The sequence below is a fragment of the Hydractinia symbiolongicarpus genome, chromosome 8 (genome assembly GCF_029227915.1).
Source record: "Hydractinia symbiolongicarpus strain clone_291-10 chromosome 8, HSymV2.1, whole genome shotgun sequence".
Taxonomy (NCBI): Eukaryota; Metazoa; Cnidaria; class Hydrozoa; order Anthoathecata; family Hydractiniidae; genus Hydractinia; species Hydractinia symbiolongicarpus.
In genome coordinates this window covers 9,510,348-9,536,865 of record NC_079882.1, presented here as the reverse complement: position 1 = coordinate 9,536,865, position 26,518 = coordinate 9,510,348, and the positions used below count along the sequence as shown (strand labels likewise).

The 26,518-nt window shown below is 31.8% G+C and overlaps 2 protein-coding genes across 5 annotated transcripts in view; both read left to right on the top strand.

The window, feature by feature from the left end:
* LOC130655125 (uncharacterized) overlaps positions 1-7,090 on the top strand; it is a 39,584-nt gene extending 32,494 nt beyond the window's left edge. Inside the window, exons 21-24 of the mRNA XM_057457825.1 lie at positions 864-1,002; positions 4,464-4,851; positions 6,098-6,218; positions 6,309-7,090. Of these exons, the coding sequence (XP_057313808.1) occupies positions 864-1,002; positions 4,464-4,851; positions 6,098-6,218; positions 6,309-6,509 (849 nt within the window). The 3' untranslated portion in view covers positions 6,510-7,090. The remainder of the gene's footprint in view (positions 1-863; positions 1,003-4,463; positions 4,852-6,097; positions 6,219-6,308) is intronic.
* A 1,209-nt stretch (positions 7,091-8,299) lies between these two features.
* Positions 8,300-25,942, top strand: LOC130655123 (uncharacterized). Of its 4 annotated transcripts, XM_057457822.1 has the most exons (30): positions 8,304-8,420; positions 9,211-9,843; positions 10,020-10,144; positions 10,255-10,331; positions 10,727-10,890; positions 11,203-11,505; positions 11,604-11,966; positions 12,917-13,228; positions 13,345-14,058; positions 14,166-14,489; positions 14,610-14,927; positions 15,015-15,326; positions 15,665-15,994; positions 16,141-16,311; positions 16,388-16,714; positions 16,812-16,961; positions 17,036-17,209; positions 17,301-17,477; positions 17,550-17,659; positions 17,734-17,804; positions 17,890-18,032; positions 19,082-19,375; positions 19,485-19,778; positions 19,978-20,283; positions 20,434-20,909; positions 21,878-21,975; positions 22,067-22,223; positions 23,082-23,411; positions 24,571-24,730; positions 24,938-25,942. In XM_057457822.1, exons 2-30 carry the CDS (start codon positions 9,345-9,347, stop codon positions 25,204-25,206), a joined length of 7,548 nt encoding a protein of 2,515 aa, XP_057313805.1. In that variant the 5' UTR covers positions 8,304-8,420; positions 9,211-9,344; the 3' UTR covers positions 25,207-25,942. The 4 variants fall into 4 exon arrangements, 3 of the variants coding, with proteins under 3 accessions (XP_057313807.1, XP_057313806.1, XP_057313805.1); XM_057457823.1 differs by lacking the exon at positions 19,485-19,778 and having other exon boundaries at positions 8,303-8,420; XR_008984570.1 differs by lacking the exons at positions 23,082-23,411; positions 24,571-24,730; positions 24,938-25,942 and having other exon boundaries at positions 8,301-8,420; positions 21,913-21,975; positions 22,067-22,085.
* The last annotated feature ends 576 nt before the right edge of the window (positions 25,943-26,518 follow it).

Genomic DNA, 26,518 nt, shown 5'->3' with positions numbered 1-26,518 from the left:
CACGCTGTTCTCATGTTGTTTCTCCTCAAATTTTAAACTGTAATGCAATAGCTGAGCTAATTTTAAAAATAATATTGACGTCATTAAAATTGCTTAGTAACCTCAAGAATTTTAACAAATAAGAGATACTTTTTGGCTTTTTTAAAGGACAATGAAAACATCTACTTCCCCTGTTTCATACAACAGATATACAAAATTATCACATGGTTTATATTTTTATCTAAGAAAATGTAAGAATGGCACATAAAAATATTTAGAGTCTCTAAGCAAATCCAAAACCAGATTAACAAAGGTAGCAAAATAATTAAGATAAAAATACTTAGAATGAACACATGCTTCTTGTTCAGTCTTTTTTTCCTAGAATAAATCATTTTATTGTGTGATTTTTCTTTGGAGCTTTTTTCATATTTTTATTTTTTACTCTTTGTTTCTGTTCCAAATATTTTTTACTCCTGCTTATAGAAAAATAGAAATATAAAGCTCGACAATTGATTATCAGTATTATGTAAACCTGCACATTGGCTTCCTAAGTGTTGCAAAAATGATGGATTGAGCAGGACTTAAACCTGCAATCTCTTGCTTGTTGGGCTCCACCGACTGTGCTAGTGATCCAACCCAATCCTTAGCACATACAATGAGGCAAGGATACTACCTCCTTGCAACATGCCACAAGAGTGAGGCGTATGTCATTTTTGCTACATAGCTTTCTACTACCACATATTAACCAGGTGACTTTGGACAACTAATAAAGCTAATGTGCCGGTTTCTTCATACTGACATATCGCATATATGCACCATGGTTCCTGTAATATTATTGCTTTTTATTGTTACTGGAATAAATGCTAGTTGTTTTTTTACCCTAGCTTTCCTTCCAAGTGTATCACAGAGACAGGAGTGGATATGGTGATGTTGCAATTGATAACATTCATGTTTTCAAAGATTTGGATTATAGTGGAGTAAATAAAATAACTAAGGATTATCAATCATTTTATGATCCTGCAAGTAAGCTTATTACTATATATGAACTAACTGATGAATAATTATGTGAAACTGGAAAGTCTTAAAAGGTCATTTCCTTTCTTACATTTGCTGTTTACAAGCTTATTACTATAACAAATTGATACAATGCACAATAAGAATTTTAGAATTGTTTTCATTCCCTAATTTACTGGCTTTATTATGTACACAGCATCTTTTTATATGCATTTGACTATATTTTTTAGCTAAGAATGAAACTGGTAGCCATTACAAATGCTTAGAACTGCATAAGCTGTTCCACTTTTCTGAGAATTATTAACACTGTACCGACAATAAAAAACATTTAAACTAAGATTTTATTTCTTTTTTCTGAATGACCAAATAAATATATTTTTTATATACATTTACATATATATATATACACCTATAGTGCATTAAATGCTACGATCTCGGGATTCGAATCCCCTGGGCTGCCAAGGCAAAAGGATTTGCGAGAATCCGTTTAAGTTCATGAAGACGGTACTCTAGGTAGAGAGAGAGTCCACTGTATATAGTGCAAAAAAATATGCAACAATCAGTATAATTTCACTTTTTAAATTTTATTTAAAATATTTTAAGGTTTGGAAATATTTTGATAGCATTGATTTCATTACGAAAAATAAGGAATCTATTTAAAGCTTGTTAAACAAGACAGTCACAGTAAATCAATAATTAAGTAGTCAACATTTAGTTAGACATTTACAATCTAGTTATTAAGCATGTATGGTTAAATTTAATGGTACGTACATTTAGTTAAAAGGTGATAATTTTTATTTCTCCTGTGCAGTCTGTTAGGTCAATGCAACCAAACTGCTCTTTCAGTCATCTGTATAAGATAGTGATCACTATGCATTCATTCGTGTTTTTTTTACTAATGCCACTGTGTAAGGCAGCCACCCCAACGCAGCCAGCATTGAAGCTCAAAATAAAAAATTACTTAAAAGAGGTAAATTTTACTTTATTTGCCAAGTTTAAATGAACGTAAAACACCTTACAAACATCTTTAGATGCCTACGATTGTTCTGTTAGAACAGCTAGCGCTTTAAGGTGTGAAATACTGCTCATGTATGCATGTATTTGTGTTTAGTTAACATTATTTTCTTCAGACAATTCGTTTTTGTCACATGAAACAAGTAATTTGTCATATTCAGTCTATATGGTATAATAATATTACAATGTACACTAAAATACAACTACGATTTGACAAAAATGAATTCGAAATAGTTCTTTATGGAACTTTTTTAGAACGAACATCAGGAAAACTTGTTATTATTAACTTTCTATGTTCGTAGCAATTTGGAAAACTAACCCTTAAAACAGCATGTGTTAATTCAATCAGTTTCTTATTTATTCTTTAACTTTGTTTCAACGTAGTTTCTCTAAATTTAAAACTAATTAAGTTTTTTATACACACGATTTTTTTCAAAGAAATATAAAGCCAGATTTCAAATTTCTTATTTGTTAGTCAATATCTAGATCTGAAGTAGCTTAATAGTTGCTTAATTCTATTTAACTAATTTTCGTAATTTATATAAAAAGGTAGAAAAAAGGTTATACTTTTGGTTAATTATTGTTATCTATTGTAGTTTTATATAAAATTTTGTATTAAAGATCATACCCAGGTATTGATGGCAAATTCTTGACTTTGAGTTAGTATTTCGTTTCAGTAAATGATTTATATCTAATTTTTTTAACTTTTGTGCATGATAAAAGTCACCTGAAAATGGTTAAAAATATTTCACGGCCTGATTCGAAGACATTCACTTTTTTCTTCTCCCTTAAGTGACTTTCTCAACAAGTTTGACTGTATGGACCAAAATGTACAAGTTCACATGCTTAAACCAACTGAAATGTGTTTCACCTATTTTAATAGCAATTAAATGCAGTGCTCAGTTTATTTACAAAATTAAAAACAAGTATTTGATTCCAGCCACAAACTCCCCGATATTTGTTTCCAGCCACAAACCCCCCGATATGTATAAGCAGCTCAGTGGATTTGAGGCAATAAAGAAATACGCCCACAATTGACTGTTTTTTTACATCTGAAGTGGCATTTAATGCTGTCATTATGGAACGAATATTTAGTTAATAATACTTTGAGCAGATCTTGGTAATTTATATATAATATTTTAATGTTTAAATGTTTGCATAAATTATACAAAATAATAAATATTTTCAGAACTTGCAAAACCGAGATAATTGTCGAAGCCCTCAGTTTGCATTTCATGAAAATGTTGCAAATCTTTAACATTTTGGAAACATCTCTTTGAGCAAGATAAGCAGATTTTTCACTATTTTTGTTATATGAAATGCACTCTTAAACGGTTGCTGCATAACTAAATTTATTGATTCTAACTGGTCCACCCTGACTGTCAAATATCAGGCATCACTTGCAAATGTTATAGTACTCTTGCTAGCTATACACATATGGCAAACTTTAGGAAATCCTTTTACTTGCTAGCTATTGTGTTCTTCTGGGCTGTTAGAATTAATTTTTCACAAAAAGATCCTTAACATACACATTTGAACCTCCATAAATTCATAAAATTATAATTAAAGTAAAGTATAAATTCTCAACAATATCATATATTCAATAGTCAAGTTTTTATGCCATGATACCCCATGTATTATGACTATCTAGAATCTTCTGTAATCTGATTGGTGAAAGATACAAGTCCGTTCTAATCTAGTAGTTATATTTTCACTGATATATAATACAGCATATAATAAAAAGAAGTCACATTCGTTTTTTTTAAAATGACACCTTATTAATAGTTTTGGGTTTAGTCAAGTGACACTAAAGACAATAATATGAGCATGCGACTTTGCCAAAACAAGCTGTCAAGCATAAACGCTTCAAAGAAATGTATTTCCACATAATATTAAGCATAGTGTAGGCTTTGAAATCATCGTTTCAAACCAGAATATTCAGTTTTTTTGCCCACACACACTTTAGATTAGTTTCAAAAGTCACAAAAAAACACAAGAAAATTATTTTGCAGAACCCCATGTTAATTACATCGAATTGTATTGAAAATATCTGTTAAAGCCACAACAGGTTTTTTTTCTTTTATTAACTGTTAATTCTGTATGCCTGTTAAAGTTTCTTTAAACCCTGGAAGAAGGTGGAATTTGACATTAATCTGGTCAAAAGGTCATGTATGAGGGACAGAAAGGAAAAATACCCAAAAATTTGAACACTGTACTTTGTTAAATTTGTTGGCGTAAACAGCAGCTTGTCAAAGTTATTAAAAATATAAACCTTCCTCAAATAAACCTTCCAGCCAAAAAATAAATATTTACTCAAATATTTACAGAATTTAATGAGCACTCTAGGCGTTTAGATAGTGAATTCTCATTATACAAATTTTTTTCCAGGTTAACATCAATTTTGCTTCTTTTTTTATTTTAAAGCATATTTTTAAAATGTTTGAATTTTTTTTTAGATTACACCTCGTACATTGCTGTTATGAAGACCTTAAATTTACCAACACCTCTTCTTCTATATCCTTTGGCTTTACCTGAATATTACTTACAAGACTATGGCCCGCATCATCTTCATTTGGTTGATGATACTATTGATAGCAAAGTTCGAGTTCACTTTCCTGACAAGTACGGAATGTGGGATCACTGTGTGCAATTGGATGAGCTGGATTCTAAATTAGGGTTATTTAACCTAGACATATATTCTGCTGTTGTTGCCATAAAAACTGAGTGGGCATTTTTATTTCATTTTTATCCACTTTATGTTGACAAATCCATAAAAATTGTACAATTTGGAATCCAAGGTGATTTGATAAGTATTAACATGAAGCAGAACAGATTATACATTGTGTAAGTTTTTGTTTTTCTTGCCACATGACACTGCTTCCCATATCCTTATCATATTAATGTGAACCTGTTTGTCTTTGTGCTTGCGTAAATAAAGCCTGATGTTTACTGAGTGACTTGAAAAATCCTATCACAAAATTTTTGGCGAAATATCCGTCCCTGCCTTTCGCAAAACAAAATATCCTATTTCATTGCAAAACTTTATACAATACATAATTTTATATTGCATTATTGTAATTGTTTTGCAACAAAAAGAGTCAACGACTTTTGGTGGGCACTTCATTAAACCTACTGCAGATCTGACTTTTCTGCTCAAACTTTAGTAAAAATGAAAATAAAACAAGAAAAACATGATGTTTTTAACATATAAAATATTTATGTTTATTGCAACATTCAGTGTTTATAAATACAAGAAAAAATATGAATTGTAGCAGAAATTGACTAAGTTTAAAGAAGAATGTTGATTTGTTTTTTTAATGATTTTAATTTTTGATTTTAAATTAAGAATAATTTGTTTCTGCCATAAAATCTGCTTGTTTTTATGTCTATCTTCTTATGTCTTTTTTAACACGAAAGGAGACACAACACAAAGGGGTACATTTATTACAGAATTTTACACATTCTTCAAAATTACTGGCTTCATATGCAACATTCTTACAGGCTTTTATGCAAAATATGGAAAGAGATTTAGTTATGAAAAGGGTTTGAAATTCTTTCTGTCTAAAAGATTCAAATTAAAGAATGGTGCTCAAATTGATTAAAATTTTGATAGAACGAACATTTAGGTAACTTTTTTTATCGTTTTTAGTTATATTTTAATGTCTATTAGGTGTTAAAGAAAATGTAAGATGTTGATTTTCTCATCAGTGCTTATAAAACCTTCTTTACCTCAATTAGCTTTTCTATCATGTTAGTCACATAAAAATCAACATTCCTTTTTATAGTCCCTTTATGTACATTAATAATTTCTTCATATCTATGAAATGATTGCACGAAGAAGTTATGCAGAAGTTTTTGATATCTGTGAAAAAAATATATTATGGAGAAAACATGCCATTCCCAATAGAAATCACGAATTTAAAATAAAAGTTTTTTTTTTCCTACAACAAACATAATTTACCTATATTTTAAACAATTTTATTTTCCTTTAATAGAGACTTTTTAGAGTAATTAATCATATTTCAACAAAGAGAATTGACATCTTCTAACAAAAATAATAAACTTTGAGTTTCAAATTTACGTGTTATAGAATGCAATCTAATGCTGAATTCATTGAAGAAGTCTTTCCACTTGCAGTTAACAAAAACAAGTGGGCATATGTTGGTGTCACATATTCTGCAGGACGGATGAAATTATTCAAGAATAACAAAGTAGGAAACTTTATTACATCTTTACGAGTGTTAATAATTCTTGCAATGGCATTCACTGAACTATTTTTTACATATAATTTATTTTCATAGTTGGAAAAAGAATTTGATCTACCCTTAACATTTGCCATTCCATTTCCACAAAGTATCCATTTCTTTTCCAATGACAAAGTACACGAAGTCTTTAAAGGATACCTTTCCTGTTTTCAACTTTATAACAAATCACTGACTTTGGCTGAAGTTAGAGCTTTAGAATTTTGTCCGAATCGTCAAGGTTTGTTTTTTAGTTTATAATGAAGTAATGATTCTTTTAATTATTTAATTTGATTTTTAATAATAATTTTAATAATAATTACCCAGCTGGCAATATTACATTATTAAAATATTATAGTAACGTTGCACCGTGACCATACATGACGTTGTGATAACGTCATTAGATGGGTACATTTGCACTCAACGACGTCAGTCCATGACGTAATAATAACGTTTGAAAGATGTCATTTTGAACGTCATGGGTTGGTGATGCTTAGGTGATATGACGTCTCAGTAACGTTAGCATGACGTCGGTATAACGTTTAATTGAGTCATCAGCATGTCCTTTAGCATTGTATGAAGAACTCGTTTACATCGTACAACGCCATTGCATTATGCTTCCTTGTTTGGTTATTTTTTGCAGAATTATTTCTGTGAACCCTAAGATAACGCGAAAAAATTATTATTATTTTGTGGGAAAAAAGCAAAGTAAAAGAAAGACACAAAAAATGTGTCAAGAATTTATTTTATTCCAAATAAAAAGTGTAACAGCTAATAGAAACTATGCTTCGTCATCAAAAATATCCGTTGATTATTTCGACGATGCGAAATCACAAAGCTATGGGCACATGCATCATTTTTTCTCCTAATGAATGAAGATATGTTTTAAATTCAAAATTGAACATTAGCTTGTTGTGCGTTAGAAGATTGTTGTGCTTTCAATGATTGTTGTGCGTTCAAAGATTGTTGCGCGTTCAAAGATTGTTGCGCGGTTAATGATTGTTGTGCGTTCAATGATTGTTGTGCGTTCAAAGATTGTTGTGCGTTCAAAGATTGTTGTGCGTTCAATGATTGCTGTGCGTTCAAAGATTGTTGTGCGTTAAAAGATTGTTGTGCGGTTAATGATTGTTGTGCGTTCAAAGATTGTTGTGCGGTTAATGATTGTTGTGCGGTTAATGATTGTTGTGCGGTTAAGGATTGTTGTGCGTTCAAAGATTGTTGTGCGGTTAATGATTGTTGTGCGTTCAAAGATTGTTGTGCGGTTAATGATTGTTGTGCGGTTAATGATTGTTGTGCGGTTAAGGATTGTTGTGCGTTCAAAGATTGTTGTGGGTTTAAAGATTGTTGTGCGGTTAATGATTGTTGTGCGTTCAAAGATTGTTGTGCGTTTAGAGATTGTTGTGCGGTTTATGATTGTTGTGCGTTCAAAGATTGTTGTGCGGTTAATGATTGTTGTGCGTTTAAAGATTGTTTTGCGGTTAATGATTGTTGTGCGTTCAAAGATTGTTGTGCGTTTAAAGATTGTTGTGCGTTCAATGATTGTTGTGCGTTCAAAGATTGTTGTGCGTTCAATGATTGTTGTGCGTTCAAAGATTGTTGTGCGTTCAATGATTGTTGTGCGTTCAAAGATTGTTGTGCTTCAATGATTTTTGTGCGCTCGATTGTTTCTTGTCAATCTCCTAAAATGTGACTGTAGCTATGTTTTACTATATGGTTGCAAAATGCACTTGGATAAGGATATATACAATAGACACGATAGTTGTTTATATTAATTTAATAAGTACGATGTCACAAATGCTGACGTCGTTATTACGTTATCAAAACGTTCGTGGATAGGCCTAAAAATCCCCTTATTTTTTGACGTCATTATAACGTTATAAGCACGTCCATAAATTAACGTCATACTAGGCGACGTCCTGTAACGTCGCATTTTGGTCGCAGGACGTCACGACCAAAATGTAACCAAATTATGACGTTAATATCACGTCCTATTCCCGCTGGGTAGTTGCTCACAAAATTTTATGCACGTACAGTAATTAGAATTTTTTTTCACTTTAGAATTGTTTTATCATGATGTCAAATGTAAAAATGGTTTCAATTTGGCCCTATCAGAGGAGCCATGTGCCTGTTACGATGAAAATCTTCGCCATCAGACAGCCAGTTGTGAAAATGGTAAGTTTTTTTTAAAACAAGGGCTACCACAAAACATTCTTTCTAAATGGGTGTTACCACAAAAATCTCTTGAGCTGTTTAAGAGTTCTTTGTTTTTTATACATTTTTTTATAGTTTGCAGATAAACATTGCTTCGCCATTTGCCAATGGTTTTTTGACATTGAGAAAAGGTTCCATAAAGTTACAAAAATATAGTGCATTTATCTTATTAACTATCCTATATTATTAACTATCTTATTAAAAATTTTTACGAACGAGCCGCATCTCACCAATCCTCATGTTTCCTCATGTGTAGGTGTTTTTTTCAGCACAGCCTAAATCCATTACCTATCTGATCATCCTTGTAAGGGGGAGAATTCAGAAGTTTTGTAGCAGCTTTTTATTCTTTGGAGAGAAACATCCATTATATACATTGAACATTCCGTCTTAAAATACTAGTTCAATCCATATTCCGATATAGTTACTCCAATTCCCTCTTCAAATTTCCATCTGCGAAAGAAGTACAAAGAAGTTTTAAGTTAAGGTAGCCATATACCTTAACCTTGTTGTTGTTTAAAAATTTTCTGCATTTGTGGAGTCTTAATTTAGACAAAATATATGAAATGGGTGCTTTATGATTGAAATAACAGGATACTAGTAAAAACCATTTTGACGTGCAGACATGTAGTAGAGTATAGATTAACTGGGATGTTTATTTTAAACTTGTTGTTGAATGAAATATTACAGCAATACACAGCATTTCCTGGTACATTTTTTCTAGTTACAAGACAGCTATTTGTGTTTTTTCTAGCATTTGCACAGGGTATTTTTAAAGATGCTCTTGTATACATCCCATTTGACTATGAAACAACAACACAGTCTGACAAAGGTGAATTCAGATTAACTTATCAAAGTAGTGGTAATGTGAGTTTGAAACCAGGACCAATGGATTATGCAGCTTGTGTAAGTAATCAGTTTTCCAAGATTGGTTCTGTTGCAACTCCATGTTCCGGTGATTTTTCCACCTGCACAGAAAAATACGTCATTGGATTTTGGTTTTATGTTTCTCACCAAGAAACCTCAATAGAACAGAGTAAAGTGTTTCGATTCGGTGATATATCTATGCAGGTAACATATTCATCAAGCGAAGCAACCATTGCTGCTCAGACTAACATTCAATGGAATGGCGAAATTTGCTTTTTTACAACATTACCATTAAACTCATGGATTTACGTAAACGTAGAACTAAGTTCTTCAAACGTAAGCATATTTCTAAATAGTGTTCGTATTGCTAACAGTGAAGGTTGCAGCTACCCATCTGGAAGTAAAAATGATGTAATGGTATTATCAATTGGATCAAACGTTTGTATTGATGATTTTTCTATTTTTTCTGTTCCCAATTCATATGCTGATGCAGAAGTTATTTACAATTGGTACTTGTTTGGTATGTAAATATATTTTAATGGTATTACTATCGCACATTGTATATTAATTTGAAAATTTAGAACAAATATTGCACATTCATTAACTAATGACTTTTAATTGCATTGCAGTTGTGCCTTTATATTTTTTCATATTATTTTTTGTTTATTAATTTAAATTTTTAAATATTTATACCAGGAAGCACAACAGATTACCGAAAGTATGTACAGATTAAACTCATTATTTTCTCCCAAGATTTTTATCAACCTGCTAATTATAACACTGAGGAAAAAGACTTTATATATCAATCTGTACATCTTATGGTGGGTTCACAGCTACAATTTACCTAGTTCTCTTATATGTGTATTTCTTTTTCCATCATTTAAAAAACATTTACTTTCAAATTTCTCAGAAACAATTTATGCTGTTTTAGTTAAAACATTTCTTCAGTCAATACTTCACTAAACCAACAATCAGATACATTGGTTATAAACCAGTTCAATTGGTGAAGTGAGTACACATTAACTGTTTTTTAAGTAAATTAGGAAGAGTATTGTAGTTATTGATGTAACAAACTGATCCTGAATGTTTTTGAGTTTGCCAAATGTCCTGGATTGTCTTAGAATTAAGTTTAAGTCAAATTGTCCAGCATCATAATATTAATTTTTATCTCCTAAAATAATATGGCACTTAATTTGTTAAAATATGTTTACGTTTTCTATCTCAAATGATTTATATGGCAGAAAAAATGCTTTAAGCCGAATGGTCCTGTTGTTATGAACAAAGCATGAAGAGGTTTGTTCTAAAAAATGCCCTAGATTTTGAAATTAAGTTTTCCAATTGGTGTGAAAAAGTTCTAAGCTTTGTTCCCACTAAAATTTTTGGTTTTTGTATAAATTATTTAGAATCAATCCCACCAGAACCACCAAAGTTGGTTTACTGGTTTTGTTATCATACCTACCACATAATATTGAAAATGCATTTTACACAATACCAACTCAAAGTTTTGCACACGATGGCAGAGAATACTTAATTATGAGAGATTATGATAAAGCTTCAACTATTGGAGGTAATAATATTTTTAATGAAAGTTTAACTACTAACTGATTTGAATTGTGTTTTGATATTCAAATTGTAAATATTTTATTTGAACTTTTGAGTTGTGTAGCATAGAATAGAAAAACGGTATAAATAGAAACAGAAGGGACTCAACGAAAATATATGCTAAATTTTTTTAAAATTACACAATAACTCGATATAATAGTCGATTTTTCATAATTTCGACATCAAACCGGTAAGAATGGTAAGAATTGTAATTAATTGGTGGTTGTTTTAAGATTTTCTCCCTATCTAAAGTTTCCCTTTCATTATTACTCACTAGTGCTACCAACACCATTGAAATTTACAGCTACACCACTGAACTCATCTACTGTTACGCTTAAGATAAATAACCATGTTGAAGACGAAAGATATCATGTTGGTTTTTTAGTAAATATTACCAGTTATTATTTGATAGATTCTCTATCAATCCACCACCATTTTGTAAAATATTTTAAAACTGGCCGATTAAAACTGTTTCTTTTCAACCTTTCACCATACAAGAAATACGAAATCGCCTTATGGAGCTTGACCCATCAGGGTATCGGACCAAGAGGAAAGCAGGTTCTCCACACACCTATTGATGGTATGTCTTTATCTTGGACATTGTGTGCAAGAAATATGACTTTTTTGTTATGCTTATGAAACACTAAGTCCTTCATAATTCATTCTTACCTTTCTTAGTTAATATCATCCCACCACAAGATGTTGGTGCATTTAACACCAGTCATACCTCAATAGAAGTTGAATGGTCGATGTATGATAATATAACACATTGGAACAGCGAGAATATGACAATCAGAATATATTGGAAAAAAGTTGATTTTAATTACAATAACACACAAAAAAGTTTCTCATCATACGATTATGCAGATATGCACTCAACCTTAAGAAATTTCAGCGATTTTAGCTATGGAGATGATGTTATAACTTCATATGAAATAACAGGTTTAGAAGCTTTTACTAATTATAGCATTTTGGTTGCAACAGTAAACGATGCTGGAGTTGGTGCTTTCGCTAGTATGTTCTGTAGATCTGACCAGTGGTGTAAGTATCTAAGTTGGTTAGCTTGGATGACCTAAAGGACCTACTAATCATATTAAAATTACTTTGATTTTGCAAAAAAGACCTACCTTTGAGGATATTAACTTGTGCTCTGACTCTGCTCTAATGATTTATATATTAGAAACATCCTTGAAACCAACTAATTGTGCTGTTAAACAAAACCTGAAGAGGGTTTTCCTGGAAAAATGCCATGGATTTTGAAATTACGATTTCAAGTTTGTTTTTTGTTCCCGCTATTCCTTTTTATGTTTGTGTGTGCTATTTGAAATCAATGCTGCCGAAACCAACCACCTTAAAACATATCTGGAAGATTTCCCGAAATTTTAACCAAATTTTCTACAAGAATAAAAATTGGCGAGGTCATAGTATTTATAACACATGATGTGGCTCTTAAAAAGAGTATATCTGGATATCTTACAGATGGTGATAAATGGTTTTAAATCTGGATATCTTACAGATGGTGTTTTTCTCTATTTTGAGGGCATTTTTTAGAACAGTTAAAACAATTTTGGTGGTATATACACAGAAGTGTAATAATTTAAAACTTCCCAGAAGTTTGCTTGTGGTGAAAGTAAACAAAAGATATTTTAGAAAATGAATTACATCTAACCAGTTTTTTACACTGTTATTTCGAAAATTTGCAATAAATCGCAAATTTCGATAATTTTTAAAATTTCACGGATTCGTGAAAATTACTTTTTGCAAGAATTTCTTCTTCTGAAGAACTCAACATTTCTAAAGATATTCGATCAATCTATTAATTTATACTGCATAAAGACTATTTTTAAAAGAATAACTTTGCCCTATTTCTCCGTTATAATGTGGAAAATTAAATCCTATTTGAACTTTTTGTCTATATCATCTTATTCATCTGTCTGTCTGATTGCATTGTCTTGAAATCTTATTTCCTTAACTATGTATTCTTTTTCTAGTGCCAGAAGAAGCACCCAACATTTTGTTGTTAGAGTTAATATCTCCTGGCGTTGTATTTATTCGATGGAATTACACAGAAGACATTGAAATTTTTAACTCGTGGGAAATGTCTGGTTATAACTTGACAATTGAACCATTATATCCCAGTTTGTCTCAATCAGTAGCTTTTACATCATTGTTACTATACAAACAAGATATGTTTAATTCATCTGTCCTTGATTATTTTAACTTGTTTAAAGTAACTATATTTGCCTTTAATGAAATAGGAAATGGACCTACAGCCCAAATTTGTTTTGCTACAGGACAAGAAGGTAAGATGGTGTTCTCAGGACTTAAAATTTATAAAGTTTGTCCTTGCATCTGTTTTTTCATTTTATATCTCTATTATTAGATAATTGCTTATTCTTTTTCTTATTTGTATAAATAGTGCCAAATTATTACCTATCTATTGTCAAGCTGATCAACAAAACACACAATTCCATAAATATAAGATTTGGTCAAGTTCCTCGCGAGAACGAGAACGGTATAATAACCCATTATGTAATTAACTACAGACCAACCGATTGGAAAAGTACTTTTATTAACGTAATAAAAAATCTCACTCATACCTCAGATGAGTGGAACTATTGGAAACAAATGTCAAACGTTAATGTGTCATGTTCTATGAAGCAACCACCAAACTCCTCGAAAGTAGTCGATTTAAATTTTACCGGTCTCTATCCTTTTACAAATTACGAATTCAATTTTACACCTTGCACCATGGTAAATTGCTCTAACATGCAGCGTACCGTTGTGTTTCGAACAGCGGAGACATATCCCTCGTGTGCACCTAACTTCACAATGTCGAATACATCTTCATCGTCATCTCTGTTTATTACAATCGGTCCACTTGGACATTTTTGTATGAATGGTATTTTAAGGTTTTATCATGTCGTTTTTCTGGAGAGTGAGTTGTATGGAGAGAGAATTTATAATTTATTACTAAATGATATTCTAAAAGAAAATGTGGAAAATTTGACTGTGAATACGCATACCGCAACAGGATTAAAGAAATATTGGAATTACACTGCTGTTGTGTATGTTGAGAACAGTATTGGTAATGGGCCACACAGTTTTAAATGGGCTGTGACTGCTCAAGATGGTAAGCTTATCTGAACTAATTTTTTTTATCTTTTAACATTATTTCCTTTTTCACTTATTTTTATTGGGTGAAGTTTACAGCCTGTAATTAGTTTTATTTTTTGGTAGCTCCTGATGGCCCACCTACGAACATATCTGGATATGCAAACAGTAGCAGTTCGATCACCTTAAATGTCACATTACCTAAACGAGAACACAGAAATGGCATCATCCGAGGTTACAAAGTTCATCTTTTGAATTTGATTAACTTAACAGCGCATGAGGTGGTGTTTGACGTTATTGATGAACCAGCATCCATATTAGTAGTGGAAAATTTAAATTTTTTTACCTCGTATGAAATCAAAGTGAGAGCATTTACAAAAGTAGGTGACGGACCTTACACTTCTGATGCACCATTTTTATTTTCTCTCATACTAAAAACATTTGAGGACGGTACGTATATTATTTTTTTTTTCAAACGTGCTTTAGACTGCAAATTCTTGATTTAATGGTTTTTTTGTTGAAAATTTCGAAAATATAAACCCTTCTTTTAAAACAGTACCTTCATTTTAGTTCCTACTGCTCCACCTTCAAATGTTAATGTCACGTCAGTAACTTCGGACAGCGTGACTGTTACATGGCAAAAAGTGCCGAGTGACTTTCAAAATGGTATTTTAAACTCGTTCCAGTTAGAAATATCTGGAATATTGGCGAATAATACGTTACATACTCTTCGACCACCTAACATCAGTTTTTTGGATTACCTGGATGATTATAGAAGTTCGATTTCTGCTTTGTTTCCATATACACAATATAATGTTTCTGTACAAGGATGCACCACTCCCGGATGTGGAATGAAAGGCTGGTTACAGTTTACTACAGATGAAATGGGTAAGTTAACAAAAGATATAGATTCTGGTTTGTAATTGAAATTTTGCTTGGTATGTATTTTGACAATATTTATTTATTTTTTTGTAGCACCCATTGGAAAAATACAGTTTCTCCAACAAATAAATATGGACATAAAAGAGAGCTTGCATTTCAATTGGTCTGATATTAACCCAATGAAAAAAAGGGGAGAAATTACTTTCTTCATATCTTACAATAAACATGAAAAACCGTGGGAAGAATATAATGAGTTTTCTACAACATTCACTGTTCCTGGTAATCAGCTGAGCGCATCAATTTACAACTTAAATAATTATACTTCATATCGAATAGCAATTTATGGCATAGGAAGAAAAGGAATTGGACCTTTGGTGACAAGTGATATGCGAACATCTGAAAATGGTAAAAGCATTGCTTCTTTTTTTTTAACATTGTCGGCAATTAACCTTGTGGTAAAGTGTTTACTTCCGGTGTAGAATGTTATGCCACACTACTACAAATGTGTTAATTAAAAAACACTTATACAGTATTGATATCTTGGGCATTTGTCCAATTAATCAGTGGTGTTGTCTAAAAGAACTATAAATCCACTAGAACTCTGTCACAGAACCCTCATTGATAACAATTCCAGTAGGAACTGAATCGGAAATAGTTTTATAATAATAAACTATGTATACTTGATCAAATCTAATAAAAACCTTCATCTTACGTATATATTAAGTTTAATTTTTAATGTTTAGTTCCATTATATTCTCCACAAATTACATTTGCAAATAACATTAGCAGTTCAGGAATAAATGTGAAATTTACGAAACTACCTCAATCATCGTGGCAAGGTGAACTATTAGGTTACCATGTTTATTACCAACATGCAGATGAACCTACCAATTGCACCGCTGGACAGATATGTAAGAATATGGAGTTTAAAGATTGCATTGGCGATGATATAAATACTTGTGATGTTACAGAACTCGATCTGTATACAAACTACAGTGTATGCATTGCTGGTTACACTAGTGCTGGAGTAGGACCGATGAGTAAATGTGTTTATGTAATTACAGATACATTTGGTAAGTCTTGATTTCAATGAAATTTTATGTCTACTGTAATGTAGAATAGCCTGTTTTAAAGCTGAAAAGATAGCCTGAACCAATAACCGCTGTTTCCTAACATCTTTGTCCTGTTCTATAACGAAAACTTATTGTTACCACATTAGTTAATGGTAATTGGACGGAATGGAGTGAATGGGGAAACTGTGATAGGAGCTGCGCAAATGGCACTGAGACTAAGTTACGATTTTGTATTAACCCAATACCAGCAAGGGGTGGAGCCAATTGCTCTGGCTTAGATGTTGAACAAAGACTATGTAATGATTTTCCTTGTCCAGGTTAGCTCAATATATATTTTAAGTAGTGTTCGCAAACTTACGTAACCATGTGACTATAACTAAAAACTTGTTTTAGGTTTCTATCTTGCAAAACCTTTAACTGATTGTACAGAAACATGTGAGAATCTTGGAAGTAAATTTGCGTGCTCTGATATTATTGATACGGAGAATACAACGCATGTATTTGAAACATCTATCAGTGGATATGATTATACTGATATACAGGGCGTGACTTGTTCTCCTGATGATTCTCAAAAGACATTTTCGAAAGAATATGACCCATCTTTCTTTTTTAATAAAAATATTTGTTCTGGATACGCACGGGTTCCTGGTCGAATTAAATGTTCCACTGATGGCAAGTTTAGTGAAGGGATTCGACGACTCTGTTATTGCGTCGATATAGGTACTGAAATTTTTTTTGTTATTGATTAGTGTGTTTGCAGGTGATTACAAAAATGATCAGAAGAGAAAAGTTTTATTATTATGCATTTTATGTGTAGAAGCAATGTCTTACACATCCTGGGCTATATGGAGCCCTTGTTCCGTCTCTTGTGGTCGCGGTGTGTTTCGTCGATTTCGTACATGCTTGCTAGAAAGTGGTTGCAACAAAACAGTAGATATCAAAGACTGCAATACACAACTGTGTCCAGGTATGTGAAAATTAATTAGTTACAAAATCATTCGTACCTATTTATGTCTTATTATTGTGAGTATTTTTTATTAGTTGATGGTCAGTGGAGTGCGTGGACAGGATTCGGAAAATGTTCCAAATCATGCGGTCTGGGAAGTAACACTCGAAACAGATATTGTAATTCACCACCTGCATTATTTGGAGGAAAGAAATGTGAGGGAAAAGACTCAGAATCTATTGATGGATGCAACCCAAATCCATGCCCAAGTAAGAAACTCGTCTATAAATTAGTTTACACTACTTTCGAAGAGCGTAATTAACTCAAAAAATATTATTAAAAACCTTTTAACCTTTAAAGGAGATGGTCACTGGAGTGAGTGGTCGGCTTTACGGCCGTGTAGTCGACCGTGTGGTGCTGGTGGTGTACAAGTAAAACAACGTTATTGTAACAATCCAGAGCCATTGTACGGTGGAGACTCCTGTAATGGGCCAGACGAAATTCAATATCCATGTAATGAAGATGTGTTGTGCAGAGGTATATTGCTTTACATGAATTCATTTAGTATATATATTTACCTTTTTATTTATAAGAAACTTTTTGTTGCAGAAATTGGAGTAAACTTCTTGATAAAGATGACCAACGAGACTTGGCATTACACTATTCATTACGATAACTCTGTCAAAGGGAGAAAAGTCCGAAGTCATCTGATTAACGAGGTATGTAAATTTGTTTAGTTGCAACAGGATTTTCTTTCACTTAGTCTATCATTACTTTTTATATTGTTGTTTAGGTGATGGCTGTTATGTCAAATAGTTCTGTTGGTTTATCTGTAGTTAGTGATGTTGTAGTGAATGAAATGAGGTAATGTTATATTAAATTGAATTTTTTTCGCTTAACAGGTTTTTTTTAAATGACTTCCTACCTCTTGCATTTATTTTATCTCTAGTCGTGGTAGTGTCATTGCAAATTTTACTGTCTTCTACCGGGTCAACTCGTTCGTCGAAACATTGATTTTACAAAATGCTATTGATGATATCGGCTTTATAAACACCACTCCTGTTCAAATGCTATCTATAACATCGCACAATGGTAACTGGTTATTTGTTCTATACATTTCTCATTAATTATACATAATAATAATAATAATTTGTTTCCGATTTGTTTCAAGCATATCCATGAATTACATGGTTCTTCATCTTGAAATGCGTATATATGAAATAGCGTAAAGTAAAAAATCTTTGAAACACAAAGAACGAAAATCAAACATTATTTGCTCTAGTATGCGGAAGTTAATCTGGTAGAATAAAGACTTTGGTATAAGAATTAGGATAACATCATAGGCGCGTAAATAAACGAAAAGGAATTGGTGGTAGCACTTGTGGACCACACACACACACAAAATAAAATACTTAAATAAATAATACAGTTAAAAATTAAATTCTTGAGTATCTGAATTAAATTTTAGCTAAATAGAGAATTGGTATATTGATTAGGATAGGATCATAGACGTGTAAATTGACCGAACAGGAATTGGTGGTAGCACTTGTGGACCACTTAAACACATGCACACACGAATACGTAACAAATAAATAAATGAATACAATTAAAATTTAAATACTTGAGTATACGTAAGAAAATCCAGTTAGAATAAGAAGATTGATAAGTTGATTAGGATAGGATCATAGGCGCGTAAATTGAAAACATTGAAATATTTACATTGAAAACGTATAAGGCAATTTATTACTAACGGTTATTAATAAAAACGTGGCTACGTGATTTAATAAAAATTCAAAACCAAAGCAAATTAAATTCAAAGTTTTGGCTAATGTTCTATTACATTAAGTGAGAAATAAAAACAGGGAATAATGTTTTCTTGTTTTAAAAGTTAAATGCGAAAGTTTCATTTCCATTAGCACATAATTAGTTTAATTGAACATGGAAACTCGTTAATTTGGTCTATCCAAGCCGAAAGTTAACAAGCAACAAGTAAGCTTGTAAAAGAGAAAACCTTAACAAATTGTTTGTCTTGTGATAGTGTATGCGATAGGGTTCTGTATTAGTTAGATCTTCTTGCACACGTTACAGCGTAGCAAAATTGCTTTGTAGAAATTTATATGAAATTTTAATTATATTTCTAGTGCCATATAACGCTCCTAAGTTCACAGCGACTTCTACTGTATTTGACAAGATTTTTGTCAGTTGGGAAAATGATATTGACTGGGCAATTCCAGAACAATTTTCAATGTATTACGTTTTTTATCGCAATTTGACTGTTCCCAATGTGAATTGGACATCGCTTGGTACTGTGAATACAACTATAGAGATAACTGATCTGAAAGGTGACACCCTGTATGGGATTCGTTTGATAGCTGGAATATCTGATGCCAATGGTATTGCATCAATGGAACTAAAGGTTCGGACAGCTGAAGGAGGTAGTTTCTTTTAATTCCTTCTGTTTCCTTATCTTAACGTACACACCAGGTACCACTGGATAATAATTTTGCCAAATTCTAAATTAACCAGCATTTTTTTCATATTCAGTTCCAAATATCGCTCCACCAAATTTCATTTATCAAGAAATGAGCCCAACCTCAATATTTTTGGATTGGGATGAGATACCGAAAAATAAAGTCCCAGGAACTTTGCTCGGTTATAAAATTGTTTATAAAAGATTGGATAGTAATTTAACTCGTGACACAACAACTGCAGCCAATATGTTACAGAGAACATTAAATAATTTAAAACCCGCTTCCTGGTATCTTTTTACGATTTATGGTTACACCGTCGCTGGCAATGGTCCAGTTTCTTTTATTACCTTTAAAACGGCTTATGATGGTAGGCACCTCTTGTTGACATCTTCATTTTTGCTAATTAAAAAAATCAACCATAAACATAAAACTCTCTTATCTTTTTTAATACATTTGCATTTACCAGACTGAGTCAGTACGTGCTTTATATATCTTTACAAAATTGCCTGGGACACTGATGAATCACAATGAACCCGAAAGCTATTTTATAATTACTATTATTATAGCACCTGGAGTCCCTCCACCCGATGTCTCTTGGGAGGATAGATTTTCATCATATCGAATAAAAATAACTTGGAATCCCATACCAGCAGAAGAGGAAAATGGTTATGTAGTTGGATATAAGATGGAATACGTTCTTGTACGTCAAGCAGATATAGACGTGACAGTAGGTGAGACGCTATCAGTAAAAGAAGTGGATCGCTTCACATTCTCTGCGTATATAGATGACTTATCCCCTTACTCGATGTATAAATTCAAAATCTTTGCGTTTGCTAAAGAAGGAGATGGCCCAGCCTTTACCTTTACAGCAGGTATGTTTTTCTCGCTTATTTATACTGATATTTTCTGAATTCTATAAAGTGATATATCGACGTCAGATATTATATAATTTCAAAAATAAAAGCTAGTTCCAAGACTTATGCACACCCCTTACAAAAACTAAAATGTGATATAATTTTTAGAAACATGCAGATGCCCTGAATACATTTATTCGAATTTCCATAGTTTGCAACCATACATTTATCATGATAGAAGTAAAGGCAAGGACATTCAAGGTTTTTTTCCACAGCTATTAACAACCATATTAAAAGAGGTGTGCACGAATTGCAAAACATATACTGTTCCAAAAATTTACTTTGATCGAACGTTAACTGGTCATTCTGCAGAGAAGCAGAATGCACAACACATGAAAGAAGACATCGGATCAACTGTGCAGTTAAACATGCCCGTATATGGCAAATTTGCAGTGAGAAAATACGCTGGTATCTATCCATACATAGGTATTGTAAGAACGCAAGGAAGTGCAGCTATTATGTACAATCAAAAGGTGAGAAGATATCAGATGAAAGACTTGTTAAGAAATGTATTTGCATCATGGACAATCGTTGCAATAATGGTACTGTTGTCCATAAAATTTGGACTGTTACTATGGTTTACTGTGAGTAGTTTGTTTTTTACTTATTAATGCATTTAAAAAACTGTTTAATATTTTTATTTATTAACTTATAGCTGTTTTTACCGGTTTATACGGTAAATCCACAGCGCTTATTGGCTAAAAAGCCTTATTAAAGGGTTTTATGCAGCACAAAGTAACTTTTCACTTCATAGCAACCAATATGGTAGCTATAACTGTAAACAAATAACAAAGCCGGAGATCGTTAAAACATAGCTACATACAGACTCAAAAATTAAGTTGCAGTAAATCTAAAATCCCGATCACTCCGCCAGAAAAACAACCATTCTAACTATTCTTAACAACGACCTCTATCCAATTCATGTTTTACAATCAGGAGTTCACAAAAAGTTTAAAATCGTATCACATGGCTTTAAGTAAACAGCAAGAATACATGTCAGACCACATAATAAGTTTGAGCTACCGTGGTATAAAACGTTCTTTACAAAATATCACTACATCCATTTCATCATCAAGTAAAGTCAATAATTTTAAATCCATGTTCGATGCTGCACGCATGAATAACTTTGTCAGCACAATGAGCAACAAGCAAATCGGCGCCAAGTTTCTGTGATAAACTTTGGTTTAAAAACGTTTGAAAATTCTATATTCGAATGATTTTTTTGCTTTGTACATATATTTAAAAAGTTGAGACAATGAAAGTCAAAACGTTTTTGTTTTTTTTTAACAAAACTTGCTTTTTACAACTTTTTCACAAGTTAATTTTTAAAATCCTTGTTTCTACAAACCAAAACAAAATAGTTGTCAGTTAATAAATACAATATAAACTGTTTATCTATCTCTTCTAAAAAATATTACCCCTGGTAAGCGTATTGACCTCGCAAACTCGGTCTTTACTTTTCACCTTGGGTAATATTACTCGATATAGATAGATAAAACGGTTTATATTGTGCTAATGTTAATCTACCTTATATGTACTGTTGAATACTTAGGAACAATGTTCTTCAACAAGTAATTTTACGTTAAGTGACTGTCGAAAAGGAGCTTTACAAGGAATGTGGATGGCATTTGTAACAATTGGTACTGTAGGGTGAGGAATCACTTTCTTATTGCAATCCTATAATGACATGTTTTATTCGAATTCTCATTCACTGTGTCTTTTATGTTATCGTTGTATCCAGATATGGAGATTATGTACCAACCACGCGTTTGTCCAAAGTTTTGACAATATGCTGGACATTGATTGGCCTGATCACGACGAGTATTTTTATTGCATCAATATCAACAAACTTAGTGTCAAGTAATTTACAACAAGAAGTTAAATTGTATGGTGTTGAAGTAAGTGTGATGCAATGTATTATTCTCACGGCTTCATCGAAATTAATTTGACGTTATTAGGTTATAAAATTATTGATAATTATATTAATTTCTCTGAAAAAGAACTGCAGCATTTTATATTATGGTGTAGCTTTTTGTAAAAGTGGCTTTGTAAAAGAAAAGCATCGTAAAAAACAACGTGAAATGCATCTTCGATTAAATTTAAACTACAATATTTATGTGTAAATACAATGTTGTTCATTTCAAACATCAGAAATTTCACTATAAACAAATTCGTACGCTGCTTACAGACATACATACACATTTCCATCATGAAAACTTGTTTTTGTGTTTGTGTTTTCCTGTGGAGAAGAAAATGTCATGGTTTTTCTTTATAATCAATGTATAATGTCTCTACATTTTGAGTAGCTTCAAGAAACTCCATAAACATTTAGGTACAAAGACAACTAAAACTATTTACGACCTCTTAAAATCCTAAATATCAGAAATATATGATAGCTGGCTAAAATTTAAAATAGCACAGCCCTTTTCCAGCTACTTATAACAATATAAAAAACCCAGCTAAATAATAAGGTTTTTTCCTCCCATAAACATTTTTATCGATAATACACTACACTACACAAACAACACTATCATATTCCCGTGTCGATAAAATGGTTTTTGGATCCATTCAAAGGTACGTTTATCACGATTCGCGACCGCCTTCGTCACGCTGAAAGGGTAAACCAACATATCACACTACTCCGTACTTATGATTCAATTATTAGCATAGATTTAAAAGAAAATTGTTTGTTATATTTTTACCTATTTTCACGTATTTTATATTTGGAATAATACATTACACATTATTACATATAGGTTGCTGTTATTCCTGGGACTGCAGAGTATAGTTTAGCTGTTGCACGAAACGCAAAGATTTACAACGTAAGTCGACCAATGCATGTATTAGAAGCTGTCAACAAAGATATAGTTTCGATTGGTCTGCTCGATGCATTAACAGCAACTAGTTACAGTGACTACTTAAAGAAAATGACTCTTACTGTAAAGAAAATATTTGACACAAGCAGTGGGTATGGAACAGTGTTGTCGGGAGGCTTGGAAAGCCTTGAAGACGATGTTCGCAGTTATGTTGACGCAAATCAGGGGAGCATTAGTGCGTTCATTAACAGTCAGACAGATGTTTTAAAAGTAAGTTCACTTTTCAAAATTTGAATCAGATGAAGTGATTTTGTTATCAGTCAAATAATTTTTTAAAAATAATTTTACTTTCGCCAACAATGTTTACAAAGCAGTGTTTATTAGCTGTTAAACAAAATTTTTTAAAGTTTTAAAATTTTGTTTGACAGTTAATAAACACGTTAAGATTTATACAAAATACAAAAATCTGATTGTTAATTGTTTATCATTTCTTTAACATGATAGTCTAGTAGGCGATGTTTTAGGTGATCCTTCTTCCATCATCGGGCAAAGTAAAATAATGTTAAGCTTTTATTTATATAATTGCAGAGGATCGAAATTCGTAAGAATTAACCAATCAGGAACAAGCTGTTAGTAACAGTTAATTACGGTAATTAATACGTCTTCTGGACCTAGATGAAAATAACTGACCCTTGTGTAGGCAAAAGTAAATGGATTGTAAATTTTAGGATAATTTAAACAGAGACTTGTTTGAATTAGATTTCCTGTTTCAGTCGATAATACTAGAGAAGTTTGTAAGACTCGCTGTTTATGTGTTCATTTCATTTTTTTTATAAATTATCCTTTGAGGTTTTGCGATTCTGTAGCTCTCACTGTGTCTACCTCTTCTTCTAGTATATTTTCATTTGCCTCTTCCACTTTCGTTTGAAGCCGGTGTCTAAGTAGTCTGTTGGAAAGATTTACAATACATTTACTCTTATCTACACAAGGGTCAGGTATATCATCGAGGTCTGAAAGACTTATTAATTAACTGTAATTAGCAGCCTTTTCCTGATTGGTTAATTCTTATGAATCTTGACCCTGTGCAATTATAAAAAAAGATGCTAAACATCATTTTACTTTTTCCGATGATGGGAGATGGATCTCCTAAAACTTCGCCTACTAAACTATCATGTTCAAGAAAAGATAAACCTTAAACACTAATATGAATACTGAACAGACAAACTGAAATAATATCTTCAGCAAAAATCTTGGACGAATAAATTTTGCAATAAACTGAATTTTTACCAATTTTTCGAAATGCTTAAAATTCCTTTCAGATAAGTTCAAGTTCTTAAATCATTGTAATCATTGAGGCATCATTGTATATGCATACAATGATGCCTCTCTCGATACAGTTAGCTAATTATATTTATTTTACACTTTTTAGCCCAATGTAACCATTCTTAAGACAGAATTAATCGCAAAAGCTGAATTGGTTGACTTCTCAATTATGTTGTGTTATGTTTTCCTTGCTTTTTGCGCGTTTGGAATTTCTGTATGGTTGTGTTGTCTTAAAAGAAACAGGGCGAAGAAGATTCAACCTATAGGTATTATATTCTTTTTGTGTATACAGAGAACTCTCAATATCATAACTTTTAACGAAATTATTCCCACCCCTTTAAAACACATTAAAGCCTTGTGATATTACAAACAGAATTGGCACGTCTTCTCAAGCCTCCTCCATTCTCCCCAATATTAAAATTCCCCTCAAATCTTATTCAAAAGTAGATTTTTAACAACTTTCTGTATTTCAGTTTCAAGGGATGTAATGGTGAAAAAAGAATTAACACAAGATATAAACGACTTTGCGCACAATTTTAAAAGCCGTGTAAAGAAGATGGATGAGAAACATTTTGGTGAACTGTCTCGTCTGCAAGTCTTACGAACAAACTTCATGCGACTTATGAAAAGACATGGCCATACAGAAAAAGAAGTGAATGATCGATTTGAAGCAATACGAAGAAAGCACTTGAAAAAAATTAGTAAAAGAAATAGATTAAAATATTTGGAAACAAATATTTAATAGATTTTGCACGTGTCAGCACTTGTAGCACGGACGGATGTTTGTTTCCCTGACTTTTTGGTCCTTTTCTTCACTGCTAATAAAATTGTATGACAATCGGTTTAATAAATTGAGAGATGATATGCCTCATATCACTTTATTAAAGTATATTAATAATAAAAAATAATTTTTTAATTTTTTGTAATTTTTATGCAACAAAAATGATATTTGGTTGAAAGTTTTTGTCAAGAAAATTCAGGACTAAGTTTGCAATTGAAATGTTTTTTTATTATTCAGTTGTATGATTATTTTATAATTTTCACATTTTAAATGTTTTCCAAGAAGAAGCATAAAATATATCACTGTAGCTACAATACAATGAAACATTTTGGTGAACTTTCTCGTCTGCAAGTCTTACGAACAAACTTCATGCGACTTATGACAAGACATGGTCATACTAAAAATAAAGTGAATGATCGGTTTGAAGCAATACGAACGAAGAGCGTCAAGAAAATTAGAAAACATCGCAAAAGATTGAAATATTTAGAAACAAGTATTTAATTACGCACGCCAATAAATGTAAAAAAATATACATTGTTAGACTACAATGTCTGTATGATTATGACAATGTTAAAACGACTGTTGGTCTGCTGATAATGCACGTTTTATATATTTAATTCTTTGTTTATTTTTATCTCTTTGACTTAAATTGGTGAACATGCACATTTATACATGAAGAAAAAAATTACTGAGATTTATTTTCATTTTTCAATCCTTGATATGAAATGACAACGAAAGGAAGATTAGCTATAAATAAATTTAAAAGCTAAGGTCTCTTTATTTGGAATTTTGGCTATTTTTTTATTATATCGAATGTTCTATTCTTTATTCATCAACGATTGATTTTGAAATGTCTTGAGTACACGTTCTGGAGAATTCAGAGTAATTCGTGCTTATAGTTTAGGGGGCAAAGTTAAATTCTTTCTTTTTCGTTTTAAACTTAAACTCTCTTTTTATTTTGAATTGACATGAAGCACTTTTCAGAAGATTGTAGAATAATGATTAAGCAGTTTGGAGATCAATAGCATTCGCTTTGTTAAAGAGGTGAAATGTTTTTTTTTTTGAAATTGAATTTTTTTGGAACACACTGATCAAAACTTTTATTGATTGTGAAAATATGTTGTTTTTAGCAGAAACAGTCCATAATTAAACACGAACGGTGGAAGCAATATTACTATCAACATAAATTTTAAACTTCCGTACAGAGTGGATATCATCATTAGAACCAAAAGAAGCATATTCTCTAGTAAAAGCCAGACGCCAACCAGCCAAC

Bases quoted from the DNA above. Each gene is read 5' to 3' on its own strand.
- LOC130655123 (XM_057457822.1), top strand. From the start codon at position 9,345: ATGGATTATGCAGCTTGTGTAAGTAATCAGTTTTCCAAGATTGGTTCT. The intron at 10,332-10,726 runs GTGAGTACACAT...TAAATTATTTAG, and splicing joins AAACCAGTTCAATTGGTGAA to AATCAATCCCACCAGAACCA. The intron at 14,928-15,014 runs GTAAGTTAACAA...ATTTTTTTGTAG, and splicing joins GTTTACTACAGATGAAATGG to CACCCATTGGAAAAATACAG.